Source organism: Muntiacus reevesi, chromosome 5 (assembly GCF_963930625.1).
Source record: "Muntiacus reevesi chromosome 5, mMunRee1.1, whole genome shotgun sequence".
NCBI lineage: Eukaryota > Metazoa > Chordata > Mammalia > Artiodactyla > Cervidae > Muntiacus > Muntiacus reevesi.
This window is the reverse complement of record NC_089253.1, coordinates 71,267,153-71,291,269: the sequence shown is the minus strand read 5'-3', so window position 1 is coordinate 71,291,269 and position 24,117 is coordinate 71,267,153. Positions and strand designations below refer to the sequence as shown.

At 46.0% G+C, this 24,117-nt stretch overlaps 1 protein-coding gene across 1 annotated transcript; it reads right to left on the bottom strand.

Annotated features, from left to right (window-relative positions):
• Positions 1 to 415: 415 nt before the first annotated feature.
• MTARC1 (mitochondrial amidoxime reducing component 1) lies at positions 416 to 23,057 on the bottom strand. The gene is made up of 7 exons (XM_065936730.1): positions 22,610 to 23,057; positions 19,172 to 19,345; positions 14,019 to 14,181; positions 12,976 to 13,116; positions 11,207 to 11,268; positions 11,048 to 11,119; positions 416 to 1,974 (listed from the first exon to the last, which is right to left on the bottom strand). Exons 1-7 carry the CDS (start codon positions 22,879 to 22,881, stop codon positions 1,845 to 1,847), a joined length of 1,014 nt encoding a protein of 337 aa, XP_065792802.1. The 5' UTR covers positions 22,882 to 23,057; the 3' UTR covers positions 416 to 1,844.
• Positions 23,058 to 24,117: the final 1,060 nt, after the last annotated feature.

Below are 24,117 nucleotides of genomic sequence, written 5' to 3'. Positions count from 1 at the left end.
TTAATTTATCTGTAGTTTCAACATAAAGTGAATTTATTGGGGAAGGTGATGGGCCAAGGATGACTGATTAATTATTCTAATTTCACTTCACTTCAAGTGTGGGGAAAACAAATTGCAATAATTCACCGCCCAGAAAACATATATACGTGCACCTGTTACCTTATAACTTAACCTCAGAGCTAGGCTAGGTTCCAACCATTACTAACGGCTTTTATAAAACCAAAGTGAAACATACACGGCTTTAGGTTAAAAAGTATGTTTACACGACAGCCCTTCAAAGATGAGAGTATGCCTGAGGATGTTGTGTGTGTGTGTGTGTGAGTGAGGTGACAGAATGATTGGTTTTGCCCATTCACATCTGTCAGCTTCAAAGTCTGACTTCTTGCCAAGAAGTGAGTACAACCTGAAACTAGTCAAAGCAGCTTCCATTTATTTACAGTTTTGAAACACATTTTTCATGACTTAGCTTCCTAATACAAAGAGCAAAATGGCAATGAAAGATAAACATCGTCAGATACTAGAGTTATGTAACTTGATCAGGGGAAAAATTAGATACTGGTTGTTAAGTGAATTGGCATATGTTTTCCTTTTCTCCTTTGAAAGATTTTATTCAAAACCTGAAATAAAGTGGTTTATTTCAAATCACACAATCACATTTCTTCTCATCCATGGATCTCAGAACTTTTTCATCCTGATTTTGAGGAGGAGCAACCAGTCTTGAGTTGATGGGACCAGCAAGATCCAGAAGGACCCCGTGACAGCACAGCCACGCTTTTTGGACCAAATTCCCACAGCAGAGAAGCAGAGAATACCTAGAGGTTACCTCAGTTTCTTTCATAAAATTTTTCTAGGATAGAAAACTAAAACCCATCCGTACATTTCCATCTTTTCAACAGCATGGCTGAGCTGTGACAGTGCCACTAGGTGGCATCATGTCCTCTCCTGACCATTTCTTTGGGCATCGTTTCCCAGGGCAACACCAACAGCATCCCAGACAACAGGGGACAAGGGTGCCTCGCCTACTTAGCATGACTGCTCTCTCTCGTATACTGGGAAAAGTCTGTCTCACCAATGGGATATACTTGATACTCTGTTTCATGGCAAGGAAGACTTGGTCTTCCGTTCCTCCTACTCCATATCAGAGTCTGACAGTAATGCTGCTCTCATGAGTTGATTTTCTTCCCTGACGTCTCTGCTGTCCTGCCACCCAAGGTACAGTATGCCGTGAAGGATCCATCAAATGCCCATGGACACTAGGAGGTAATAGTGCCAGATCCAAAACGATCTAGGGAAAACGAACGTCTAAGTGTTTACTGAAGGTCGGACTCTTTATACCCTTTTAAAAGCCTGTCTAGGACTTGCGGGGGAAAAGTGAAGTGACAGTCCAGCCTTATTTGGAGTGCTATTTAATTTCCATTGCATGCTGAGGCATGGGGTAAGAAAATATTCCAGAACATTCTTCTCAATTCCCCACCCTTTCTCTTCTCTCCTTTTCCCTAAGGCATAGCAGTGACATGATGGAGGTTATGAGTAGGTGAATGGAGAAGAAGGAGAAAGAATTATTCCATAGTCATAGTTAAACAAGCGATTTTTAGAATCCTGCCTTGTCATTTAGATGACTTACTGAAGTCCTATTAAGTTATCAAACCTTTGCTTGGTATCCTGGGATGTTGGAAGCACTGGGACATGAGGAAGAAGTCCAGAGAAAGATGAAAAACTTAGAGACTACACTTCTAAAGAAAATGCTGAGGAGTCAAATGCCCATTCCAAAATACTGTGTTTCAAGTGTTGTCAGTTTTGAAGACATTTTTTAAAGGCATCTGCTGTTCCAGGACATATGATTCCTATTCCTGGCCGAGCAGGTACACAGGGTCTCCTACATGGATGGTCCCTGGGTTTTCCAGAACAAAATACTGTCCAAAGAGGGGTGATTTTCCATATAACTTTCGTTCAGAAGGGTCACATAGGCGATAACTGCAACAGGAAAAAGACCATAGTGAGTCACAGACAATCAGAAGGAAGAGCTCAAACCAGACGTGATTTCTTCTCGGCTGACGGATCCACCCCACGCAGGGCCTCCATGTTGCCCTGCTCCAGGGAGCGCCGTTCCCTTCAAGAGTTCAGAACAGCGCCTCCTGGAGTTGTACCCAGTGCACCAACTTCCAAAGTGCAACCAATGGCCACGTTCCCGCCTCTTTTCTCTTTGGAATGTTCCCTTTTTTGGCACTAAGGAATTAGGGACTCAATATGCTTAGACATTACTTTATCACTTCCCTCGGCATCTCTCCTCCTGCCTCTACCTGTGATCAGAACCACAGCTGAGCAGTCCGTCAGGCTGAGAGGCCAGGAGTCATCCTTTACACCGGTTCCCTCACTTTCCAGTGTGTTCATAGCTGCCAGGTCCTGAGGTTTTTCATGTACCACACCTTTTGAATTTTCTCATTTTTTCTTCCACTATCACGATCTCACTTCATGCATCCTCAGACAACTCTAATAACTCTTTTTTCCCCCATGGTTTGGTGGTTTCTCTGTGGACTCCCCTCCCCCAGTTCCCCAAGCACTAGAATTCTACCTTTTCTTCAAGGCCGAACTCCAAAGCCACATGTCCTGGGAAAGAAACTCAGGGTCCCCCGGCTAGGAGTGGTCTCCCCATCCTGGATTTTCTCTGCTGCCCCTTGAACACACACGTGCTGTGTCCTGCAGTGTTAGAGCACGTCTGTCTGTTCTACAAGACAGACAGTCTGTGGAGAGCAGGAAATGTGACTAACTCCCTTGTATCACTCACACCCAAGGCTGGACCCTGTATGTCACCAGCGACCCACAAACATTTGTTCAACAAATGAACGTGTTAGTAAAACCCTCTGTTAGGAGCAGTATTCCTATCTTTGGAGCTTCTGCAGTGGCTCAACTGCAGAGAATCTGCCTGCAAGGCAGGAGACTCGGGTTGGATCCCTGAGTGGGGAAGATCCCCTGGAGGAGGAAATGGCAACCCACTCCAGTATTCTTGCCTGGGAAATTCCATGGCCAGAGGAGCCTGGCAGGCTACAGTCCATGGGGTCACAAGAGTCGGACACGAATGAGCAACTAAACAACAACAACAAATTCACATCTTTGTCAGGCAAAAAACAAGAATCACCAGGAAAAGTGTACACGGGATGTGCGTGAATAACATGGCAAGATTCTCCCGTCCTCCACCTCCACCAGGAAAAAGTTTTCCTTCTGTCTCTCATTTAATCTAACTCCAACTTTAATCATTTTTATATCATTTTGACGGAAAGCACTTTTTCATTCTACTGTGTTCTGAGAAAAAAGACTATTGCAACAACTCAGACCTAATTTTGTTCTGCAAATCAGAGGTGGCTAATGAGAAAATGGAGAGGGCAAAAGCTCTAGCCTCTCCCTGCATCTGCAGGCACTATGTCTGTTCTGGTCACTGTTGTATGCCAACAGCCTGGTACGGCACCTGGTACATTGAAGCCACTCGAAATGAGGTTGGTTGAGCCAACGAATAAATCAACAAGCGCATGGGAACCATGAGCCACTGATCCAGCTGATCCTGCTTGGCCAACAACATTCCCCTGCTCTGCAGTCAGGTCTCTGCAATGACGCTGGACCCTGGGAACCAGGCACGTCTCCTAGCCTGCCTCTCCACTCTCAGCCTGCAATACCAGGGACATTTGGAGATGTGTCTGTTGGAGGGTGACTTCTTCAGGATGGAGGCAGATCAGGCACTTTATGACTCGGGATTTCTGCTTCTTGCAAGCTGGGTAGCCTGAGGCTCTGATTATCTCAGTGAGGGGATTGAGAGTCCGTTCTGTGCAAACACTGACAGTTTACAAAGAACATCACACAGATTATCTGTTAATCCCTGAAACATGCCTATGTGGGAATATGTATCGTCCCCACTTCACAGGGAGGTCTCAGAGGAGTAACAGACTTGCCCAGGATCTAAGTGGTCAGGCTGGGGCCAGAACTGAGGTCTGGCTCATTTCATAGTCGGGACTTTTCCCACCAGGGATGTGACCCCGGTCATCTTTGTACCTCCTGGATACTACACACACAGACATGAGAAGAGGTGAGGGGGTTAATATTTATTCTGCACAAACGTTCAGCTGTGCACGGGTTTCCCTGCCCCTTGCCATCACTACTCACGCACACAGGTACTCTGCCTCCAGGTAACTTAGGAAGGGAGGACCCTGCTAAGGGTTGGGCCAAGGAGTTGGTTTGTAGGCGCGGCACTGCCCAAAGCCCCCAGCTCGGTCCCACTTAGGCTCCTGCCGACATTGTCACCACTGGGCTGCGGGGAGACTCAACAAATGAGATCAACAGTGACCCCTTGTGGGACTGAGGCGATATTGTCCACTGTAAATTCACATCCACACCAAGCTTCTTGTTCAAGAGACTGAAAACAAGGCATGATCTCGTACGTGGATCTTCTTTGATTTTTTTCCCCCAAATATACAAATTTTGCTTTTGCGGCTGATGATAGGATTGTGGTGCTGGTGACCCCATGGACTGTAGCCCACCAAGCTCCTCTACCCATGGGATTCTACAGGCAAGATACTGGAGAGGGTAGCCATTCCCTTCTCCAGGGGATCTTTCCGACCCAGGGATGGAACCCAGGTCTCCTATATAGCAGGCAGATTCTTTACCATCTGAGCCACCAGGGAAACCCTGATGATGGGATTAATAAATTACAAATACATGTAAAAATCACCTTTCTTGGGCTTCCCTGGTGGCTTAGTGGTAAAGAACCCACCTGCCAATGCAGGAGACGTGGGTTTGATCCCCGGCCCGTGAAGATTCCACATGCCACACAGCAATTAAGCCCACGCATCAACTACTGAGCCATTGCTCTAGAGCCCGAGAGCTGCAACTGCTGAAGCCTGCACGCCCTGGAGCCTGTGCTCTGCAACAAGCGTAGCCACCTCAGTGGCCAGCCCGAGCACCACAGCTAAAGGGTAGCCCCCGCTCACCATAATAGAGAAAAGCCCTCAGAGCAATGAAGATCCAGCACAGCCAAAAAATACATAAAATCACCTTTCTTAGTGAGTTTTCTCTTCCAATGAATATGAAACACACTCCCACTTTAATGGGAGACACACGTTTTGTTTCACTTAAACAGAGGTCTCCATCCTTAAGGGTGTGGTGTGAGTGGAAACTGTTACCTATAAAGTGCTATGAGCTAGTGAGAGCTGCTTGCTTTACTCACTTATTGGCCAATGCCCAGACCATGGTTTGCAAGCTGGGTCTCTGATCACCGCTGGGTCCCCACCGAGGGCACAGGCCACTTCTGGGGACTCCCAACCTGTTATGTGTACGATCAGGTCAGGAGTCAAACAGCACTGTGAAGACAGGAGGGGCTGAAGGCCAAGCAGGTTGGGCTGCCTTGCCTTTAATGCAGCCTCAGAAAATGGAAAGAAGTGTCTCCAGGATTTTCCTTCTCTCAGAATGTGCCAAGCTCATAAGCTGAGCCCATCAATAACCACAGTCTACATGGTCATTATGCATTTTATCATCTATTTTAAAAAGTAGTATTTATTGCTTTATTCTAACCAAGGGGAGCGTAAACCAGGAGAGGTGTTATGAGTCCATGTGTGTGCGCTCACTCTCAGCCGTGTCATACTCTTTGCCACCCCATGGACTGTAGCCCTCCAGGCGCCTCTGTCCATGGGCTACTCCAGGCAAGAATACTGGAGTGGGCAGCCATGCCCTCCTCCAGGGGATCTTCCTGACCCAGGGACTGAACCCTGGTTTCCTGTGTGTCCTGCACTGGCAGGTGGATTCTTTACCACTAAGCCACTTACTCTTATTAGGTCAGTTTTTGCAAATAAACTGAAACATCAAGCATGTATCTTGCCAATGTCACACAGTTTCGGGGGCAGGGGTGGCAGAGCCTGGTCGTGTGGGGGGCAGTTGTCTCCTTCCATAGTATCACCCACTCCCAATCCTTCTGTCTTTACCTCAGCACAGCACAGCCTGACACCGGCGGAGAGCAGCAAATGTCATTGTCCAAGTCCTCCTGCATCTAACAAAACATGTGTATTGACAGAACAAACGAGCTGATTCTTCCTATTGAAAGGAACAATGACAGACCTGCACGGCTACTGTGGGAGTCACTCTCCCTCCAGAAAGAAAAGAGTAATTCCTTCTTCATATTTTCCTGCCAGCAGACCGGCCTCCACTGTGAGTATTTCACAAAGGTTCCTCTGGGCCTGCGATCAGCAGCCATTCAGCACTGGTCTCCCGACTGAGAACCTGCCTTCCTGGATCAGCACAGCCCTGGGGCACAGGGGCCCGGGAAGAAGGAAGGCAGTGTGCTCAGGTACCCTGCCCAGGAGGATAGCCGGGGAGCAGAGGGGAGGCCCCCAAAACCGCTTTGCTTTGCTTCTGTGATTTATGTCAGGCGGCCCAGGCCTTTCTCTTCCCGATTTATGGCCATCTGCCCTGGGAGGGACATAAATCATAGCATCTATGGCAATTTAAATCTCAGTAAGATACAGAAGACACCTAGGCTGGCTGCCCTGTCTCCTGGGGTATTAAGAGCAATTAGGGTGGAATGGTTGGGCTGCTGAGGGGCAGCAGGAGATCCAGAGGGCTGGGCTGCTCCCAGGGGTCAATTTTCCTACTTCTATAAACACAAGATCCCAAGGGAAGGAGGGGCCCCAAAGATTCAGAGGACTGGCCCCAAAGACAGACACTTTCTGAATCCAGAAGGAAAGGTACCAGGCACCAAGCTCTGTTGGGAGGAGAGAACAAGATGATGTATACAAATGGATGGCAGTCAATTCTCCAGATCATCTGGCTGGCTTGTACACAAAACCAACGAGGTCTGTCCTGTTCCACTGACTTCACAGGGAGGAACAGCCAGGGCCTGAGCGAGAGAGGAGCCTGCTGATCACCTGGCAGAACCAGGACTGCTAACACCATGGCGGGGCGCTGTCCCCCACCTGCCCTGCCTCAGCGACCACAGGAAAGTGGGAAGATGGAAGAACTTCCAGTTTGTGCTAATTGTGAGTGAGCCAGCACATTTGGAGGAATCACTAGTCCTTCACTGCAGCTTCTCAGACTCGCTCCCCTCCAGTGTCCAAACACATCTAATAAAGTCTTCTCCAACATTTCATTACGACCATCCTCAAACAAATGGGGCTTCCCTGGTGGCTCGGACGGTAAAGAATCTGTCCACAATGCAGGAAAGGGAGTCTGTTTCGTTCCATCTTTCACCAAGCTTGTTAGTCCAAGCTCTTTAGACCACCAGTCTCCTTTGATCAGCACCCATCCCTCTCCTGGGCTTCCCTGGTGGTTCAGATGGTAAAGAATCCACCTGTAATGCAAGGGACCCGGGTTTGACCCCTGAGTCAGGAAGATCCCCTGGAGGAGGGAATGGCTACCCACTCCAGTATTCTTGCCAGGAGAATTCCATGGACAGAGAAGCCTGGTGAGCTACAGTCCATGGGGTTGCAAAGAGTCGGACACCACTGAGTGACTAACACTTTCATCATCAAACAGGCAGATGAGTTAAAAGAATTTTACAGAGAACATTCAATTGCCAGTCATTTGGACCCTACACATAACATTTTACTGTATTTCCTCTATCAGATATATTTATCAATCCATCATCATTTTTTTCCATTTCCAATTAAGTCACAGATGTCAGCAAATTTCACCTTGAAATAGTTCAGCTGGAATATCATTTCCTAGAGTTAACAGTTCATAACTATTTTTGAGGGGTGATAAAATTTACAAGGAGTGAAATGTATAAATCTTAAGTGTTATACCTATTAACTTTTGGTGGTTGTTCGGTTGCTAAGTCTTGTCTGACTCTTTTTTTTTCCTTCTTTTCTCTTTTTTTTTATTGAAGCATAGTTGATGTACAATGTTATATGTTACAAGTGTAGTGATTCATGATTTTTAAAGATAATACTCCATTTATAGTTATTATAAAATATTGGCTATGCTCCCTATGTTGTACAATATATCCTCGTAGCTTATTTTTTTTAACTTTTTATTTTGTATTGGAATATAGCCAACTAATGGGACTTCTCTGGTGGCTCAGATGCTAAACAGTCCGCCTGCAAAGCAGGAGACACGAGAGACTCGGGTTCGATCCCTGAGTCAGGAAGACTCCCATGGAGAAGGGAATGCAAAACGCTCCAGTATTCTTGACTGAAGAGTTCCATGGACAGAGGAGCCTTGCAGGCTACAGTCCACAGGGTTGCAAAGAGTCAGATACGACTGAGCGACTAAGCCAAACACACACACACACACACACACACACACACAGAGACACACCCACACAGACACACACACAGACACAGGAACACACACACAGACACACACACAGACACAGGAACACACACACAGACACAGGGACACACACACACAGAGACACACACACAGACACACACAGACACACACAGACACACACACAGACACAGACACACAGACACAGGTACACACACACAGACACAGGGACACACACACACACAGACACACACACAGACACACACACACACAGACACACACAGACACACACACAGACACACACAGACACACAGACACACACACGCACAGACACACAGACACACACATGCACAGACACACACACACAGACACACACACACACAGACACACACACATACACAGACACACAGACGCACAGACACACAGACACAGACACACACACACAGACACACACACACAGACACACACACACAGACACACACAGACACACAGACACACACACGCACACACGCACAGACACACACACACAGACACACACACACACAGACACACACACATACACAGACACACAGACGCACAGACACACAGACACAGACACACACACACACAGACACACACACACAGGGACACACACACACAGACACATACACACACACACACACACACACAGACACACACACACAGGGACACACACACACACACAGACACATACACACACAGACACACACACACAGGGACACACACACACAGACACATACACACACACACACACACACACACAGGGACACACACACACACAGGGACACACACACACACACAGGGACACACATACACACACAGGGACACACACACACAGACACACACACGCACACACAGCCGATTAACGATGTTGTGATAGTTTCAGGCGTACAGCAGAGCGACTCAGCCATACATACACATGCAGGATTTCTCCCCCAAACTCCCCTCCCATCCAGGTGTAGCCTCCTCTTTGAATGTTTCTGCAAATTCGCACTCAATGGTGGGGATCCAGAGAAAAAGCAGCCATTTGCCCCTCACCTCAGTAATTCAGGATCTCCCCTCCCAACCTCCCTCCAGTCCACCTTGTTTGACTCTCGCTCCTGACCTCCCTCTCTCTGCCATGTGGCCTGGCCTTGGAATGCCGACTGTCCACCTCACTATAGCCTGGTCTTGATGGAGGACGCTGGTCTCCATGGACCACAGGTGCTGGCTTCACGCCTGGGGGCAATGTGCTGTCTGGGACAGAGCCCCCACCCCCAGGCTTCAGCCTGCCAGGGAGGGGCCAGATAGTAGCTTCTGGGATAGCAGGATCAGCAGAGAGGGAGGTATGTATACATGCTCAGCTGTGTCTGACTCTTTGCAACCCACAGACTGAAGCCAACCAGGCTCCTCTGTCCATAGGATTCTCCAGGCAAGAATACTGGAGTGGGTACCATTCCCTTCTCCAGGCGGTCTTCCTGACCCAGGGGTCGAACCCATGTCTCCTGCATTGCAGGTGGATTCTTTACCATCTGAGCCACTAGGGAAGCCCAAAAGAGGGATAAGTGCTGAGTAAAGGAGACTGGTGTTCCAAAGAGCTTGGACCAATGAACTTGGTGAAAGATGGAAGGAAACAGATTCCCATTCCAGGGGAACAAGTTTGGTCACATAAGTCCCAGTATAACCTCCTCTTAATGTGCTCTTCATGATGCCTTTTATGTCAGATGGTCAAACTTCCACTGCATTCCTTCCTCAAGTCTTCTGGGGCTTTGCCTAAAGCAGAAGTTACCAAACCCCGCCCCCCATCTTCCCTCTCCTCCTCTGCAAGTAATACCCGAGGATGCATGTCAGGGCCCAAGCCAAAGGCCTCAGGGGCTGAAGAAATGAGACCTGACAGCCCACCTGTGGTCCTGCATTCAAAACGGAAGACCAGGGAAGACGAGCGTCACTCTAAGGGTTTCCACCATGTCCTGACTCCAGATTTGCAGAAAACACGAGGGCATGGATCGTGAATTGCTTTAGCAAATGTACTGCAGGTTGCTTAGAGAGTTTAGAGGCTACCTATCAGAATATATATTTTCCCCATAATTCCATTACCAAAAGAGCACCTCCATTAATGTTTCAGTTTATAGACTTCCAGCCTTTTAGCTACTCAGGTGAATTTATATATTTTAAAAAGTAAAATAAAATAACAAAAAAGTCAGTACTATATATGCAATTTGTAATCTGCTTTTTAAAATGAACGTTATCATAAATATTGATCTATACAGTTTAAACTTACCTATCACTTTCCTTAAAAAATTTTTACTGCGAAAATTTTAACATAAACAAAAAAGTAGAAAAAATGGTGCAGTGAATCCCCACCTAATTGTCACACAGATTCTGTTTATCAAGACTGACATATTCTTCCATCTGTGCTTTGGCCAAAATTTCAGCACACTCCAGGTATCACCTCACTTCACTCCTGCATACTTCAACATGTTCCTCCAAAAGAGTTCGGCATTTCTTAAAGCACCAGAAAGTCCTTATCACACCTAATGACTTTGTGAGGTCACCTAATGGGAAGTCCATAGTAAAGCTGGTCAAAATATCTAAACCATGTGTTGTTGCTTTTTAACTGGTGTGCTAGGATCACGAATTCTGAATGAAAAGTAAAATTAGTTGTGCAAGTAGGCATTCCGAGATCAAAGCACCCAGGAATATTTCTTAAATTACCCAGTCACTAGTACCCCCTTCTACTTCAAGAATACTCCTGCATGGTGTTCTCCCTGCTTCTTCGAAGAGATATTAAATCGCATGGTCTTACCTCTTCAGGGTCTCCAGTGGCTCCTTCCTGCTCATGATGCCGGTATCCGGGTCCACTGTGGTTAAAATGCACCTGGACACACACAGAGGCATCATACACCGGACAAAGCAGACAGTCCCCTTCTCCGCCCGTTCTCGAGCAGCAGTGCGGGCGTCTCACCTGGAGCAAGCCATCACCCTTTTCAGTTCCACGTCACCAATAAGAAGCTCATTCCATGAGTCCTGGGGCCAAAGCACAGAAGTCCGGTGAGCACCTCGGAGCCCCAGCCCTGACTCACCCCTGTGAAGGGGATGTCATGGCTGGGGGGATTTGACATCTCACCAGCCATTTCCATCAGTGATGGCTGACTTCACATCATGCCTTCCTGTTTCCACCCTCTGCCTTTGATCTGTCAATTCTTTCCCCTGAAATGAAACGCTCCCCTTCCTCTCACTTGTAAAACCAGAATTGAAACTCATCTCTGAAGAATAAATACTGTATGGTATCACTCATATGTGGAATCTAGAAAAATGGTACAAACTTAATCGCAAAGCAGAGAGATGCTGACATAGAGAACACACATGGATATCAAGGGGGACGAGAGGCTGAAAGGAATTGGGAGATAGAAGCAGACACATATACACTATTGATATCATGTATAAGATAGATAGCTGATGAGAACCTGTACAGGGAACTCTACTCAATGCTCCTATATCGGAAGGAAATCCAAAAGAGGAGGTCATAGAGGTACAAATACAGCTGATTCAATTTGCTATGCAGCAGAAACTTACACAACATTGTAAAGCAACGATACTCCAATAAAAATTTAAAAATAAAAATAAAAAAGAAATTCATCTCCTTCAGGAAGCCTTCCTGACTGACCCTGCCTGACTGGAGGCGGTTGGGAAGGCAAGGGTGGGGGCTGATGCAGGAAGCAGGTGAAATAGAGAAGCGGTTATGGAGAGGGGGGATTACTCTAGGTTGTAGGATATCCTTTCCTGCTCGTCTAAAATGGATTAAGATCCTTAATCATTGCATCTATTTCCCTTGTATCTCCCCTGAATGGATAGGAACAAATCTAGAGCAGGCCAGTAACCTCACTTCCCTTGATCTCCAGAGGAGCATTCATTAATACAAAGCTCTCCAGCCCAGGAAGTTCCTCGGGCATTTGTCTATGGCCTGGGTCTCTGGTGCCTACTCTAAGGACAAATCAAATCAATGGACTGTGCCCCTCAAATCCAGCAGGGGAGACAGCACATACACATAATAAAAATGAATGGTCAGTATTCCTTTTAAAAGGCCCAGAAAACCAGAGAGAAAGCATTGTAAGACAGCACCCTTGTGCTGATCGATCTGAGCAAGCAAGCCTGGTGCCAGTGGTTTAGAGAAGAGATTTTCAGGCTGCCCTGCTCTGGTCAGGGGAGGTTTTAAGGAAAAGGTGGGATCTGAATTAAGTCTTCTACGGTGGAAACTTTGAGAGATACAAAAAAATGGTGAGGGACTCAAGGCAATAATAAGAAGGAAGGACGTCTGATTGTGGTCCTGACCATCTTACCCTCACAAAGGGGCTGAAGACAAGAATCCAGAGTTAAAACAAACCGGCCCAGTCCTTTGTTGATCACAAGCCAGACAGAAAGTTCCAGACCCAGAATTTTAGCTCTAATAGTGTGTATTATTCTTCATATGTGTACTGCAGCGTTTTGTTTTTGCTTTTTAATCATAAAATGAGTCTCATATGTTTCACAACAGTCCAAAATGTTGGGCACCTCAGGTTAGAGTGCCCCAGCCTGTTCTGTGTACATTTCTCCACCAGGAGGCACTGTGGTCCCCCCCCAAAAATATGAATCCTTCAGAATAACCTAATCAAACATCAAAGACCCTCACACCTTAAAAAATTTAAAAAAAAAAAGTTAAATCCAAGGAAAGGAGCAAAGGAGGCATAGCATTACCTCTGCAAAGACACCACAGCCTGAAATTACGATATTGGGCCTGAAGTTAGCTGTTTTAACTTTCTTCTCTAGCCTGGAGTTGAGATCTGCCAACGATGCCTCGGAAAGGATCAAGAAGGGACTGGCATCTGAGTACGGGATCTGAAGAGGAAAGAAGAATTGTTAGAGCGTGACAGACACAAAGGCATTTCTCAGAGGTCACATGGGTCTGGTTCCTGGAAACTTCCACCCCTCCCTCACCCCACCTCCCCACGCAATCTTTCTAAGTATTTCTCTATTTCTTTTTATAGCAAAGTCACAGCGATTCAGAAGCTTTCAATAGCCTTGCAGGTAACAGGAACTGCATGATGGAGTGAAGAAAATGGGGTCTCAGAATCCTAGAGCTGCCCCTTTCTCATCCTCCAAACTCTCACAGGTTGATCTTAATAAGGTGGTTGGGTTTGATGACCTCATTAGGCATGATAAAAAATAGTTACTGATTCCATGGATATGTATTTTTCATGAAACCTGCAAATCAACATTCAAAATGGCTGTAGCAATGGTGCCACAAACCATTGTATGTTTCACTCTTAAGATGAATTTTTAAAGCCTTGTTCCTTTAAGGGCCAGCCTCGTCGTTTTAAATCTGTGGATCTCCATGCCTACACTCATTTGCCCAACTGAGATCTGACACAACATGGCAATCCCAGTGTAAAAAGGCTGGACTTCTCATGCAATTACAGAGGGACTGGGAAAGATACTGACCTAGAAGAGTTTTGAAGCCATGTTGGCACCAGAAGCTTCTATAAGTAGGAATTTTTGCTCTCGGGCAAAAATGCAAGAGTCCTCCAAATCAAGAAACACAGATGATGCTCCCAAGGGAAGGGCTTTATTTTTTACCAATAGCTTGTGACAAAAGTAACAGCTTTTGTCATAAGAGATCACAAAAGATAAAAGATGAGATCTGAGCTCAGCAGACATGTGCCACGCTCTCCCCTTCCAAGGAAGCCTGCCTTCCACAGGACACACAGTGAAGGCCAAAAACCAAGGGGTGATCCTCCGACCTGGTCCGTGGGTCGGAATGTGTCTTCTACTTGGTGAGAATTTCTCGGTTGCATGTGGGGTTCAAAGTGCACCAGGCGGTAGGGCTGCGTCTTCAGAAAGTTTGTTATCCACTGGGCCGCGGCCTTGCCACAGTCTCTGCCCTCGATCTCCAAGCCGTGCACTCTGCGAGGGGTGGGGACAAAGGACAGGCATGACTTTGACAACCTGGACGCCCTGCCACGTCCTGCACAGATCCGAAAGTCTGCACCTCGCTGTGACGTCGCTGTAATTCCTTCATTACCAGGAGACGTCACTTTAGCCTGGCCCTGACTCTGAACCATGTGGAAACCCAAATAAAGACAGAATTTCAGTCCCTCCTTTCTCCGCTTTTTTTATAGTTGATTTACCATATTGGGTTAATTTCAGGTGCACAATATAGTGACTCAGCTTTTTTGCAGATTATACTCCATTACAGGTTATTGTAAGATGTGGGATGTAATTCCCTGTGCTATAGAGTAAATCCTCGTTGCTTATCTATTTTATAAACCAGAGATGCAGATGCAGATGCAGCCTTGCGATGCCTTGCCTGAAAGGAATGCAGGCAGGCAGAACAAAATGAAATCATGTGTTTGAAAAGAGAGGGAGTTCTCCAGAAGAAACCTAATGTATTAGTATAAAATAAAATTGCTGCAAGAATATGGTTCACCCAGTTGGACAGAAATCTTTATTAAAAGGCCGGTATAATGATAATAGGGGCTTCCTAGGAGGTTCAGTGGTAAAGAATCCACCTGCCAATGCAGGAGATGCAGGAGACCTGGGCTGGATCCCTGGGTCGGGAAGATGCCCTGGAGAAAAGAATGACAACCCACTCCAATATTCTTGCCTGGAGAATCTCATGGACAGAGGAGCCTGGAGGGATACAGACCATGGGATCGCGGAGTCGGACACTACTGAGCGACTAACACTTCCTTCCTTCCATATTTCAGGTTTTTTAAAAGTTGAATCAATTTAAAGAAAAACATCAAGTAAGTAAGTGGTTTATAATTCAACAGAAATCATGATCATGTTTTGAAAATGCTGAAGTTTGGGAAAGAGGATAGAGTCGAGGGACCTATGTCTTCTATATGAAATGTCCACTTAGTTCCTCTGCCCATTTTTTAATTGGATTGTTTGAGTTTTTATCCTGTTATTAACCCCTTACCAGATACATGTTTTGCAAATATTTCTTCTCATTTTACTGATAGTTTTCTTTTGTTTTACAGAAGTTTTTTAGTTTGATGGAGTACCATTTATTTATTTTTGCTTTTCTTGTTTGTGCTTCTCATATCTAAAAAATCTCTGCCAACCAGGGAAGCCCTTTCATCACATTGGTTGATAGCAAATCTCTCCCAGATTTGGGAATTTCTTAGCTTCAAATAATCTTTCTGCCACTGCCACCTTCTATTTCTCTTCTCCTTCAGGAACTCCAATAATTCACAAATTGTTTCTTTTAATGATATCCCATAGACCACATGGGTTTTATTCACTCTTTTTTGTTGTTCTTTTCTGACTAGATAGTTTCAAAGATCCTGTGTTTATTCTCACAGATTCTTTCCTTCGCTTGATTCATTCAGCTGTTGATGCACTCCACTGCATTTTTAATTTCATTCATTTTATTCTTCCCCTCCAGAATTTCTGTTTGGTTCTTTTTTTTTTTTTTTTTAATGATTTCTACCTCTTTAACTTCTCATTTTGTCCACTTATTGTTTCCGTGATTTAATCAAATTGTCTTTCTATGTTTTCTTATATACCACTGAGTGTCTTTAAAACAGCTATTTTCAGTTAATTGGGCACATCACAGATCTCCATGTCTTTGAAATCGATTAGTGAAAAAGTATTACGATTCTTTGGTGATATCATGTTTTAATGATTTTTTTGCATTCCTTAGAGTTTTGTGGGGCTGGCTTTGCATCTGAAGTAGCAGTCACCTCCTCCAGTCTTTACCAACTGTTTTCCAGGGAGAAACACCTTGCGTCAGTCCTGGTGGGGATTCTGAGGCTTTCTCAGGCCTTCTCTGGATACACCTACTCCATGCTTCTTGCTCTCTTAAATGGCAGAATTCTTAGGCTCGTTTGCTTTCTCTCAATCCTGAAACTCATCAGGCCAAATGCTGTCAGATTCCCTTTCTCCCTGCAAAAGGGCACTAAAGCTTAAGTCTGTGGTCTTTCCTGGCCCTGCAGATTTAAGCTACCTTCCTATACGTGCTCACCGTATGTGCTGTCTGCCAAAGTTTGTCGGAAATGCAACCGGGAGCCAGCCAGAGCTGGTGGTGATGTGGGTGAGGCATGCTAAGAGTTGGGGGTACCTGTGGGGCCAACTGGGGGTGTCAATTGAAAAAATGCACAACATGAGGGCTGCAAGTTCAGTTTAATTTGGGGACTTACTGAGGACTATGGCCCAGGAGACAGCCTCTCAGATAGCTCTGAGGAAATGCTCCATAGAGGTGGGGGGAGGTCTATTCGTATGTGATTTTGGTGACGGAGCATTTGTGCGATCAAGCACACATCTTAGTAGAAGGTTGCTGCAAGTCACAAGGGGCAGATTTAATTGATTTTTTAGGTATGAGAAGATATGAGAATTTGGGCTCATAAAATCTCCTGAAAACATCTATCTGAAAGCTGTGAAAACAAGTGTAGTGACTATGATCATGAACTTTTGAAAGTTTTGGCCCTCCAAACGCATCAGAAATCTTCAGGAAAGTGAGCTGAAGTTACAGCTCCTTCACAAGAGAATAGCCTGGGTTGCTAAAGGAAATCTAAGTTCAAAGGATTTTTGGCATCTTTTATCTATAGCACGTCTAAGCCTCCTTATTTTGCAATTTCCCAACATGCCCTTGTGTCGTCTTTGGGGGAATAAACCAAAAGCCTGTGTGGGACCAGGAAAAGCTTCCAAGTAGTTCCAAATGAACCAATAGTTAAATGACAAATTGTTAACCACAAGAAATTATGGGTAAATATCTCACCCTGGCAGGCAAGCAGGAACCAGAATATGGAGAAACATGAAATACACACTGCAAGAGGCATATTAAAAAGTCTGCCTCAGGCAATCAAAAATACAAATTAAATCAGTAAATTACCGTTTTTTCTCACAAAAATGGCAAAAGATTTTTGAACATAATGGTCAAAAAGAAATGAGACACATAACCTGCTGGTAAATATATACCTGGTATAACCACTCTGCAAAATGATTTAGCACTATATACATATATATGCATGCATATATATCTATATAGTATATAGATATATCTATCAAATGTCTACAGGAGGGCTTCCCTGGTGATCCAATGGTAAAGAATCCACTGACGATGCAGGAGACACAGGTTGGGGAAGATCCTATATACTGCGGAGCAACTAAGTCCATGAGCTAGCCCTCTAGAGCTTGGGAGCGGCAGATACTGAAGTCCGCATGCCCTAGAGCCCATGCTCAGCAACAGTAGAAGCCACCGCAGTGAAAAGCCCACGCACCACAACTAGAGTAGTCCCTGCTCGCTGCAATTAGATAAAGTCCATGCAACAAAGACCTAGCACAGCCAAATAAATAAATAAAAGTCTACAGGAGTCATACTCTTGTTGGTGAAACCACTGCTACAATTTTTTCCCTAAGGAAATAATAAACAATATGAAAAGAGATTTATGCCAAATTATTCATCACATTCTTCTTCATACCTAGAAAAAAACTGAAAATAATCCAAATGTTTAATCTTGGGGACATGTCAAAAGGCATTCAAAGACATTCATGGGATGAAATATCACACCAACATGAAAATGGTATGTTTGAAAAAATACTCAACATGTCCACTTAAGTATGTGAATCATATTCAAGACAGTCTTCTGTACTATTTCAATGGTTTTTAAAGTATTAGCAATTAGAGGCAGAAAGAAGATATGTCAAAATACGAATTATAGATGTCTCAGAAGGGTTTTGTTTTCTTTTTTTTTTTCTTTTTTGGTCTTTTCCAATCTTAAACAATGAATATGTACAACTTTTATAATCAGAAAAACCAGCAAAATGTTGTTGAGTCACTAAGTCGTGTCTGACTCTTCGCGATCCCATGGATTGTAGCCACCAGCCTCATTCTATCCATGGGGTTTTCCAGGCAAGAATACTGGAGTGGGTTGCATTTCCTACTCCAGGAGATCTTGCTGACCCAGGGATTGAACTCGAGTCTCCTGCATTAGCAGGCAGATTCTTTACTGCTGAGCCACAAGGGAAGCCCCAAATGAAAATTAAAACATTATATTTACAATTCTGATATTATGGAAATTATATTGATTTTGCATTTTATGAGTTTTGGGGTATCTTTAGACTTTTTAGGTAACTTCATTTTTTTTCCAATCAAGTAACTACATTTTTTGATGTGATATTATTCTCTATAATAGGCTGTGGACTAATTTAGCATTCACGTTGCATTTTAATTCAAAAGGCAGTCATTATTATAACAGTATAATTAGATCACATTTTGACTTTCCCGTAATAAGATTTTAAAAAACCCAATTCTAGACATGATTTCTTAAGACAGAGCCACTTTTCCTGGAATAATTGCCCCCTTGTCCTTCTGATGTTAAGGAAAGAGCCTCTGTACAGAGCAGCCTCCTGGCTGAATATCTACTCTCACTATGACAAGGACCCCTGGGCATCTGCAGATCAGGTTACTCTTCTGATTGCAGACATTGTTGTCTATTCTGGAAGTTCCTTTCATTTGGACTAAATATCATGGGTCATATAGTCATTTATGACTCCTTCCATAACTCAGATTTGGAAAGTTCCCAGTCTTTCCTAGCAACACAGAGACGATTCCAAGGTAATACATGGATCTAACCTCACCTCTTCTAGGATCCTCTCTCCACTCCTTCTGCCCCAATTTGCATCCTTTATCCACTGGTGATGTTATGTCAATATGCCTTTGTTCCCATAGTTTACTGCAAAAGACTTTTCTTTCTCTGCTCCACATCAACACATGTTTTTTCTTCTTTTATATCATCACCACATTGAGAACTTGACCCTACATATGGTACATCTGCAATCAATAGTTAATTATTGATAGCATTTCTCTGAATTCCCTCCACAGCCCACAGCTTGCCAAAACTGTACGAAGAAACATTCACGTCAAGATTAAGGTCTAGCCTTCCCTTACCTGCACTTGTGCACCACATTTGTGGTGGGCGTCTTGATGGGCAGCTGCAGGTCCTTGGTGTAGGCCGCACTGAGGGTCAGCGCGTCACCCTCACAGGTCAGGGAGATCAGGACCAGGCGGGGCTCCTGTCGGGCTGTGACCATGTTCCCCTCTTTGTTGATCACAAGCCAAAACCTGCCATTTTCAAAACACAAGATATGCATGGACCACCATGACAGAGAGCCAGTCTCTGGGGGAGCTTCAGGGGTGCACTGTCATCTTTGATCTCCTCATTGTAAGCCTGGTGTTTCTGTGTGTCTGTCTGTCTGTCTGTCTGTCTGTCTGTCTGTCCTAAACATCAGTTCATCAGTCCAGCAAGACTGAATCTGTCAGTTCATTTCACAGTGTTTCATAATCACTCATGCATCGAACAAAATATCTGCAGAACATTCTGAGCTCCTTGATGGCACAAAAACCAACGAAGTTGTATCTTCATCTCAGCTGGCCTAAGTAGATGATATCTCAGAGAAAGACGAGGAAGCATCATGCCTGGCACCAGGAGGCATTCCTGCTGGTGGAAACAAGACACTGCTTATTGTCCACAGACTGTGGAGTCGAGCTGAACAGCAATCAATGCCACTTACACTTCGCCAAATCCACTCCCACTTTTCAAAAAAGTTAATGTTTCAGTAATCAGAGCTGTGACTTCTGCAATTTGTCAAAAGGGCTATTGTTAATGTGGACAATATTCTTTTCTGGCTCAATACTCAGAGTCTAGAGGTACTTCCCAGAACAAAGAGAAATCGAGAAAGAAGAGCAATAGAATGAACTGTTTCCAGGAAAAAAAAAAAAAAAAAAAAAGATGTATTTGCATAGAGGGCGCTTCAGCTACCCAGGAAGCTAGACACACTAACATTTTGGTCATTTCCATTCATACTAAATAGAAAGACCCTGATGCTGGGAAAGATTGAAGGCAGGAGGAGAAGGGGAAAACAGAGGATGAGATAGTTGGATGGCATCACTGACTCAATGGACATGAGTTTGAGTAAATTCCAGGATGGACAGGGAGGCCTGGTGTGCTGCATTCCATGGGGTCACAAAGAGTCAGACACGACTGAGTGACTGAACTGAACTGAAGATTCACACTGAGTGGAATGATTATGACAAGGGTCAGCTTGTGTTTCTTTTTTTCTTTTGCATGTATCTTCTTTTTGGCCATTCATATTTTTTTTATTTTTCATTTTCTTAATTTTTATAATGTGCTGGTTTCTGTCATACAACAAGGCAAATCAGCTGTAATTATACACACATCCCATCCCTGCAGAGCCTCCCTCCCCTCCCGCCATCCCATCCCTCCAGTTCATCACAGAGTGCCAGACTGGGCTGCCCATGCTACATAGCGACTTCTCACCAGCTATCCATCTTACACCTGATAGTGTCTATACATTGATGCTACTTTCTCCATTTGTCCCACTCTCTCCCTCCCCAGAGATCCACAGACATCAGTAAAAAATATGGCAGATAATTAAGATCACCACCTCCAGCAGGTGGCTGAGTTGCTCAGTCCTGCTAAAAAATAAACTTAGTGTAAGTCCTGTCCTAAAGGAACTTCCTCTTATTGGTTCTTCATCCTGGACACAGTTCTATCCTGGGTCAGATCCCTGGTACCAGCACTTGAATATTCTTTCTGCTAATCCTTCCTTGTAATAGTGGTAGTCTGATATTTCTAAAATACAAATCTAATCATGTCACCCTCATGCAAAGTTCCCCCATAGTTAAATTTTTAGAATAAAACCCTAACTCGTCTGCAAGACCCTTTACAATCCAGCTGCCCTCCCAGTCATTCTCATCATCTGTGATCTCACATATGCCAGCCTTTCTTTTCCTTTTCAATTTTTTCACTGTGGTAAAATACACACAGCATAAAATATCCAACATATTCTTAGGCATATACCTAGAACTAAAAGCAGGAACTCAAAATAGGTACTTGCACACCAATGTTCACTGCAGCATTATTCATGATACCAAAAATAAAAAACAAAGCAAATCTCCAACAACAGAGAATGGACATGAAAAAAATTGGATTTGAACCATATTTAAGCACACAATTCAGTGGCATTAAATAATTTCACAATGTTGTGCAACCATCACCACTATCTATTTCCAGAACCTTTTCATCATCCCAGACACTCAGTATCCATGAAGCAATAATTACCTATTTCATTCCCATCTGGCCCCTGCCCTTGGCTATCTCTGATCCACTTTCCCTGTCTATGAACTTGCCTATTCTAGATATTTCATATAACTGGAATGATACAGTGTTTGTCCTTTTGTCTCTGGCTTATTTCACTTAACATAATGTTTTCAAGATCTATGCTGTAGCATGGATCAGAATTCATTCCTGGGTAAATAATAGTCCAGTGTGTATAGACCACATTTTCAGTTCCAGCTAGGAAGTCCTTCCACCCGCTCCTTCCTCTGGCTTCCCGGGCACTTGTCACGTTGAGTCAATTATCATCTAGGACTGCAAGCCTGTGTTTGCTTCTCTTTATCACATTTTCTGATGGGATGATAACAAAAACAGCTCACCTTTCCACTACCGCATGAATTACCCTCTGGGCAGCCAGAAGAGGGAAATTTACAGCCTGCATCAGTCCTGCCTGTAACTCTTCCCTGCAGAAACTGAGGACTGGCCTGGGAGGGAGTCTGAAGTGCAGCCTTACAGTGAGGATGAAGCCAGACCCAGAAGAGGACAAAGCTGCTTGCTCTGGGCCCTGGCAATCTTTGCTGAACCCCAGAAATTCACACAGGTCATGACCACCCAGGTAGAATAAAACCAGGGTTTACAAAGCACCGGCATGCTAAAGGAAATAAGAACCATGATTCCACTCACGACGGTGTGGCTCTGAACCTGAGGGGTTTTTTACCCATAAAAGAGTGCATGAGAGAATTAGAGAAAATAACATAAGCAATAGCACTTTTTAAGCTGCAAGAAGCTTAAGCTTTAATTGCTATTATTACGATTATGTGTTCCACCTTGGCGTGCTCCTTGAAGGCTGGGCTCCAAAGCTCCTTGTGTCCCCAAGTTCTCAAGAGATAATTGCTAAAACTAGAGTGGCCGGGACGAAGCCCGTGAAGCTCACGTTTCCCGCTAGACTAAGCTGAAGTTTGCTCGCGCACCGGCAGACACCTGGGGACAAATGGGAAGATGCCGCACTTACTCTGGAGCGCAAGCTGTGAGAGAGCCGGTGGGAGCTGGAAATACAGCCATAGCCCCAAGGCGGGTCGGGACCCCGGGTCTGCCTTAGGCAGGTGATGGCCCCCTTTTCTGTTTTTCCTTGCCTGCCCCCGTCACCCGCCTCGCCAGATCCCACTTTGTAAGGGAAGGATCCCGCAGGCCTCCGCCGCTCCCGCTGGCGTTCTGAGCCCATCCGGCGCTGTTCCCGCGCCCGGCCCTACCTGTCCCGCAGGTGGCCGCTGCGCAGCCCCAGGGCCGTGCACTCGGCCGCGTCCACCGACACCCCCTTGCAGGACTTGACCGGGTAGATCCACAGCTCGCTCACCGTGCCCACCTGCTGCAGCCGCCGGCGCCTCCTGGACCGCGCGCGGCGCCAGGCGACGGCTCCCAGCGCCACCGCGGCCAGTCCCAGGGCGGCCACCCCCAGCCAGCGGGGCCCGGGCGGCGCGGGGAGGCCCGGGCGGGCCAGAGCCGAGGAGCCGGCGGCGCCCATGACCCAGCGATCGCGGGCGCGGCGGGGCCTCCGGCTGGGCCCACCAAGGACGCGCCAACCTGAGCCGGGCGGGAGCGCGCCCGCCGCCCGGGGCTGCTGGGGGAGGTGCGGCCCTTGGCCCGGAGTCCAAAGGAAGAACGACTTCTGAACCCCTTTCCGGCCGATCGGAAGGTCGCGTCCTTCTCCCGAGGGGTGGCCCGGGGGAGCTGCGGGTGGGAGGGGGGAGCACCTCCCACCGCCTCCTCCACTTCCGCCGCCTACGGCTGCAAAGCGAAGTACCCTCCCCCGTGATCGCTAAGAGTGACCATTTTATTTACGTATTTGTGGGTTGTTTATTTAACCTAAAATTTTTTAAGTTCGCAGGACGCATCAGGCAGCAGGCAGATCCCTCTCTTGGGAATAGGGAGCAATGGGCAGCCGGTGGCCTTCGCAGGGTGCCCGGCTGCCTTCAGCCACTCTCCTCTTCTGCGGGCTGCTGGGCCCGGGGAGCTTTGGGCGGGTGGGAATCTGAGGGCGAGACCCGAGACTAGGGTCTCAGGACCTGCAAGCCCAGGTGTTCAGGGCCGCAGCCTGCAGCTCCGAACAGCAAAGCCGAGCAGAGACTGCCCTCTATAGGACTGCACACTTGGCTGGCTCCTCCAGACACAAAGCCTCAGAGATGCAGCTGCATTTGCCAGGAACCCTGGCTACGAGCGCAAGGTCCCGAGGCTTCTTCAAGGCAGCAGGGAATGTCTGGGCAACCCTTTCGAGTTGTGGTGCTGAAGACTCTTGAGAGTCCCTTGGACAGCAAGAAGAACGAACCAGTCAATCCCAAAGGAAATCAACCCTGAATATTCATTGGAAGGACTGATGCTGAAGCTGAAGCTCCAATACTTTGGCCACCTGATGCGGAAGAGCTGACTCACTGGGAAAGATTTAAGGCAGGAGAAGGGGCCGCAGAGGACGAGATGGTTGGATGGCATCACTCACTCAATGGACATGAATTTGAGCAAACTCAGGGAGATGGTGAAGGATGGGGATGCCTGGCGTGCTGCAGTCCATGGGGTCACAAAGAGTAGGACATGACTTGGCAACTGAACAATAACAACAAATCCTTGTAAGGCACTGAGGTCAGGCTCTTGTCACAAAATCAGGCCATTTTGGGACTTTCCTGGTGGCTCAGTGGTTGAGAATCCACCTGCTGGCGCAGGGGATATGGGTTTGATCCCTGGTAGGGGAAGTAAGATTCCACATGCA

Bases quoted from the DNA above. Each gene is read 5' to 3' on its own strand.
- MTARC1 (XM_065936730.1), bottom strand. From the start codon at position 22,881: ATGGGCGCCGCCGGCTCCTCGGCTCTGGCCCGCCCGGGCCTCCCCGCG. The intron at 11,269-12,975 runs GTAATGCTATGC...CTTTGGCCCCAG, and splicing joins GCTGTGGTGTCTTTGCAGAG to GACTCATGGAATGAGCTTCT. The intron at 11,120-11,206 runs GTGAGACGCCCG...GTGTGTGTCCAG, and splicing joins AGGGTGATGGCTTGCTCCAG to GTGCATTTTAACCACAGTGG.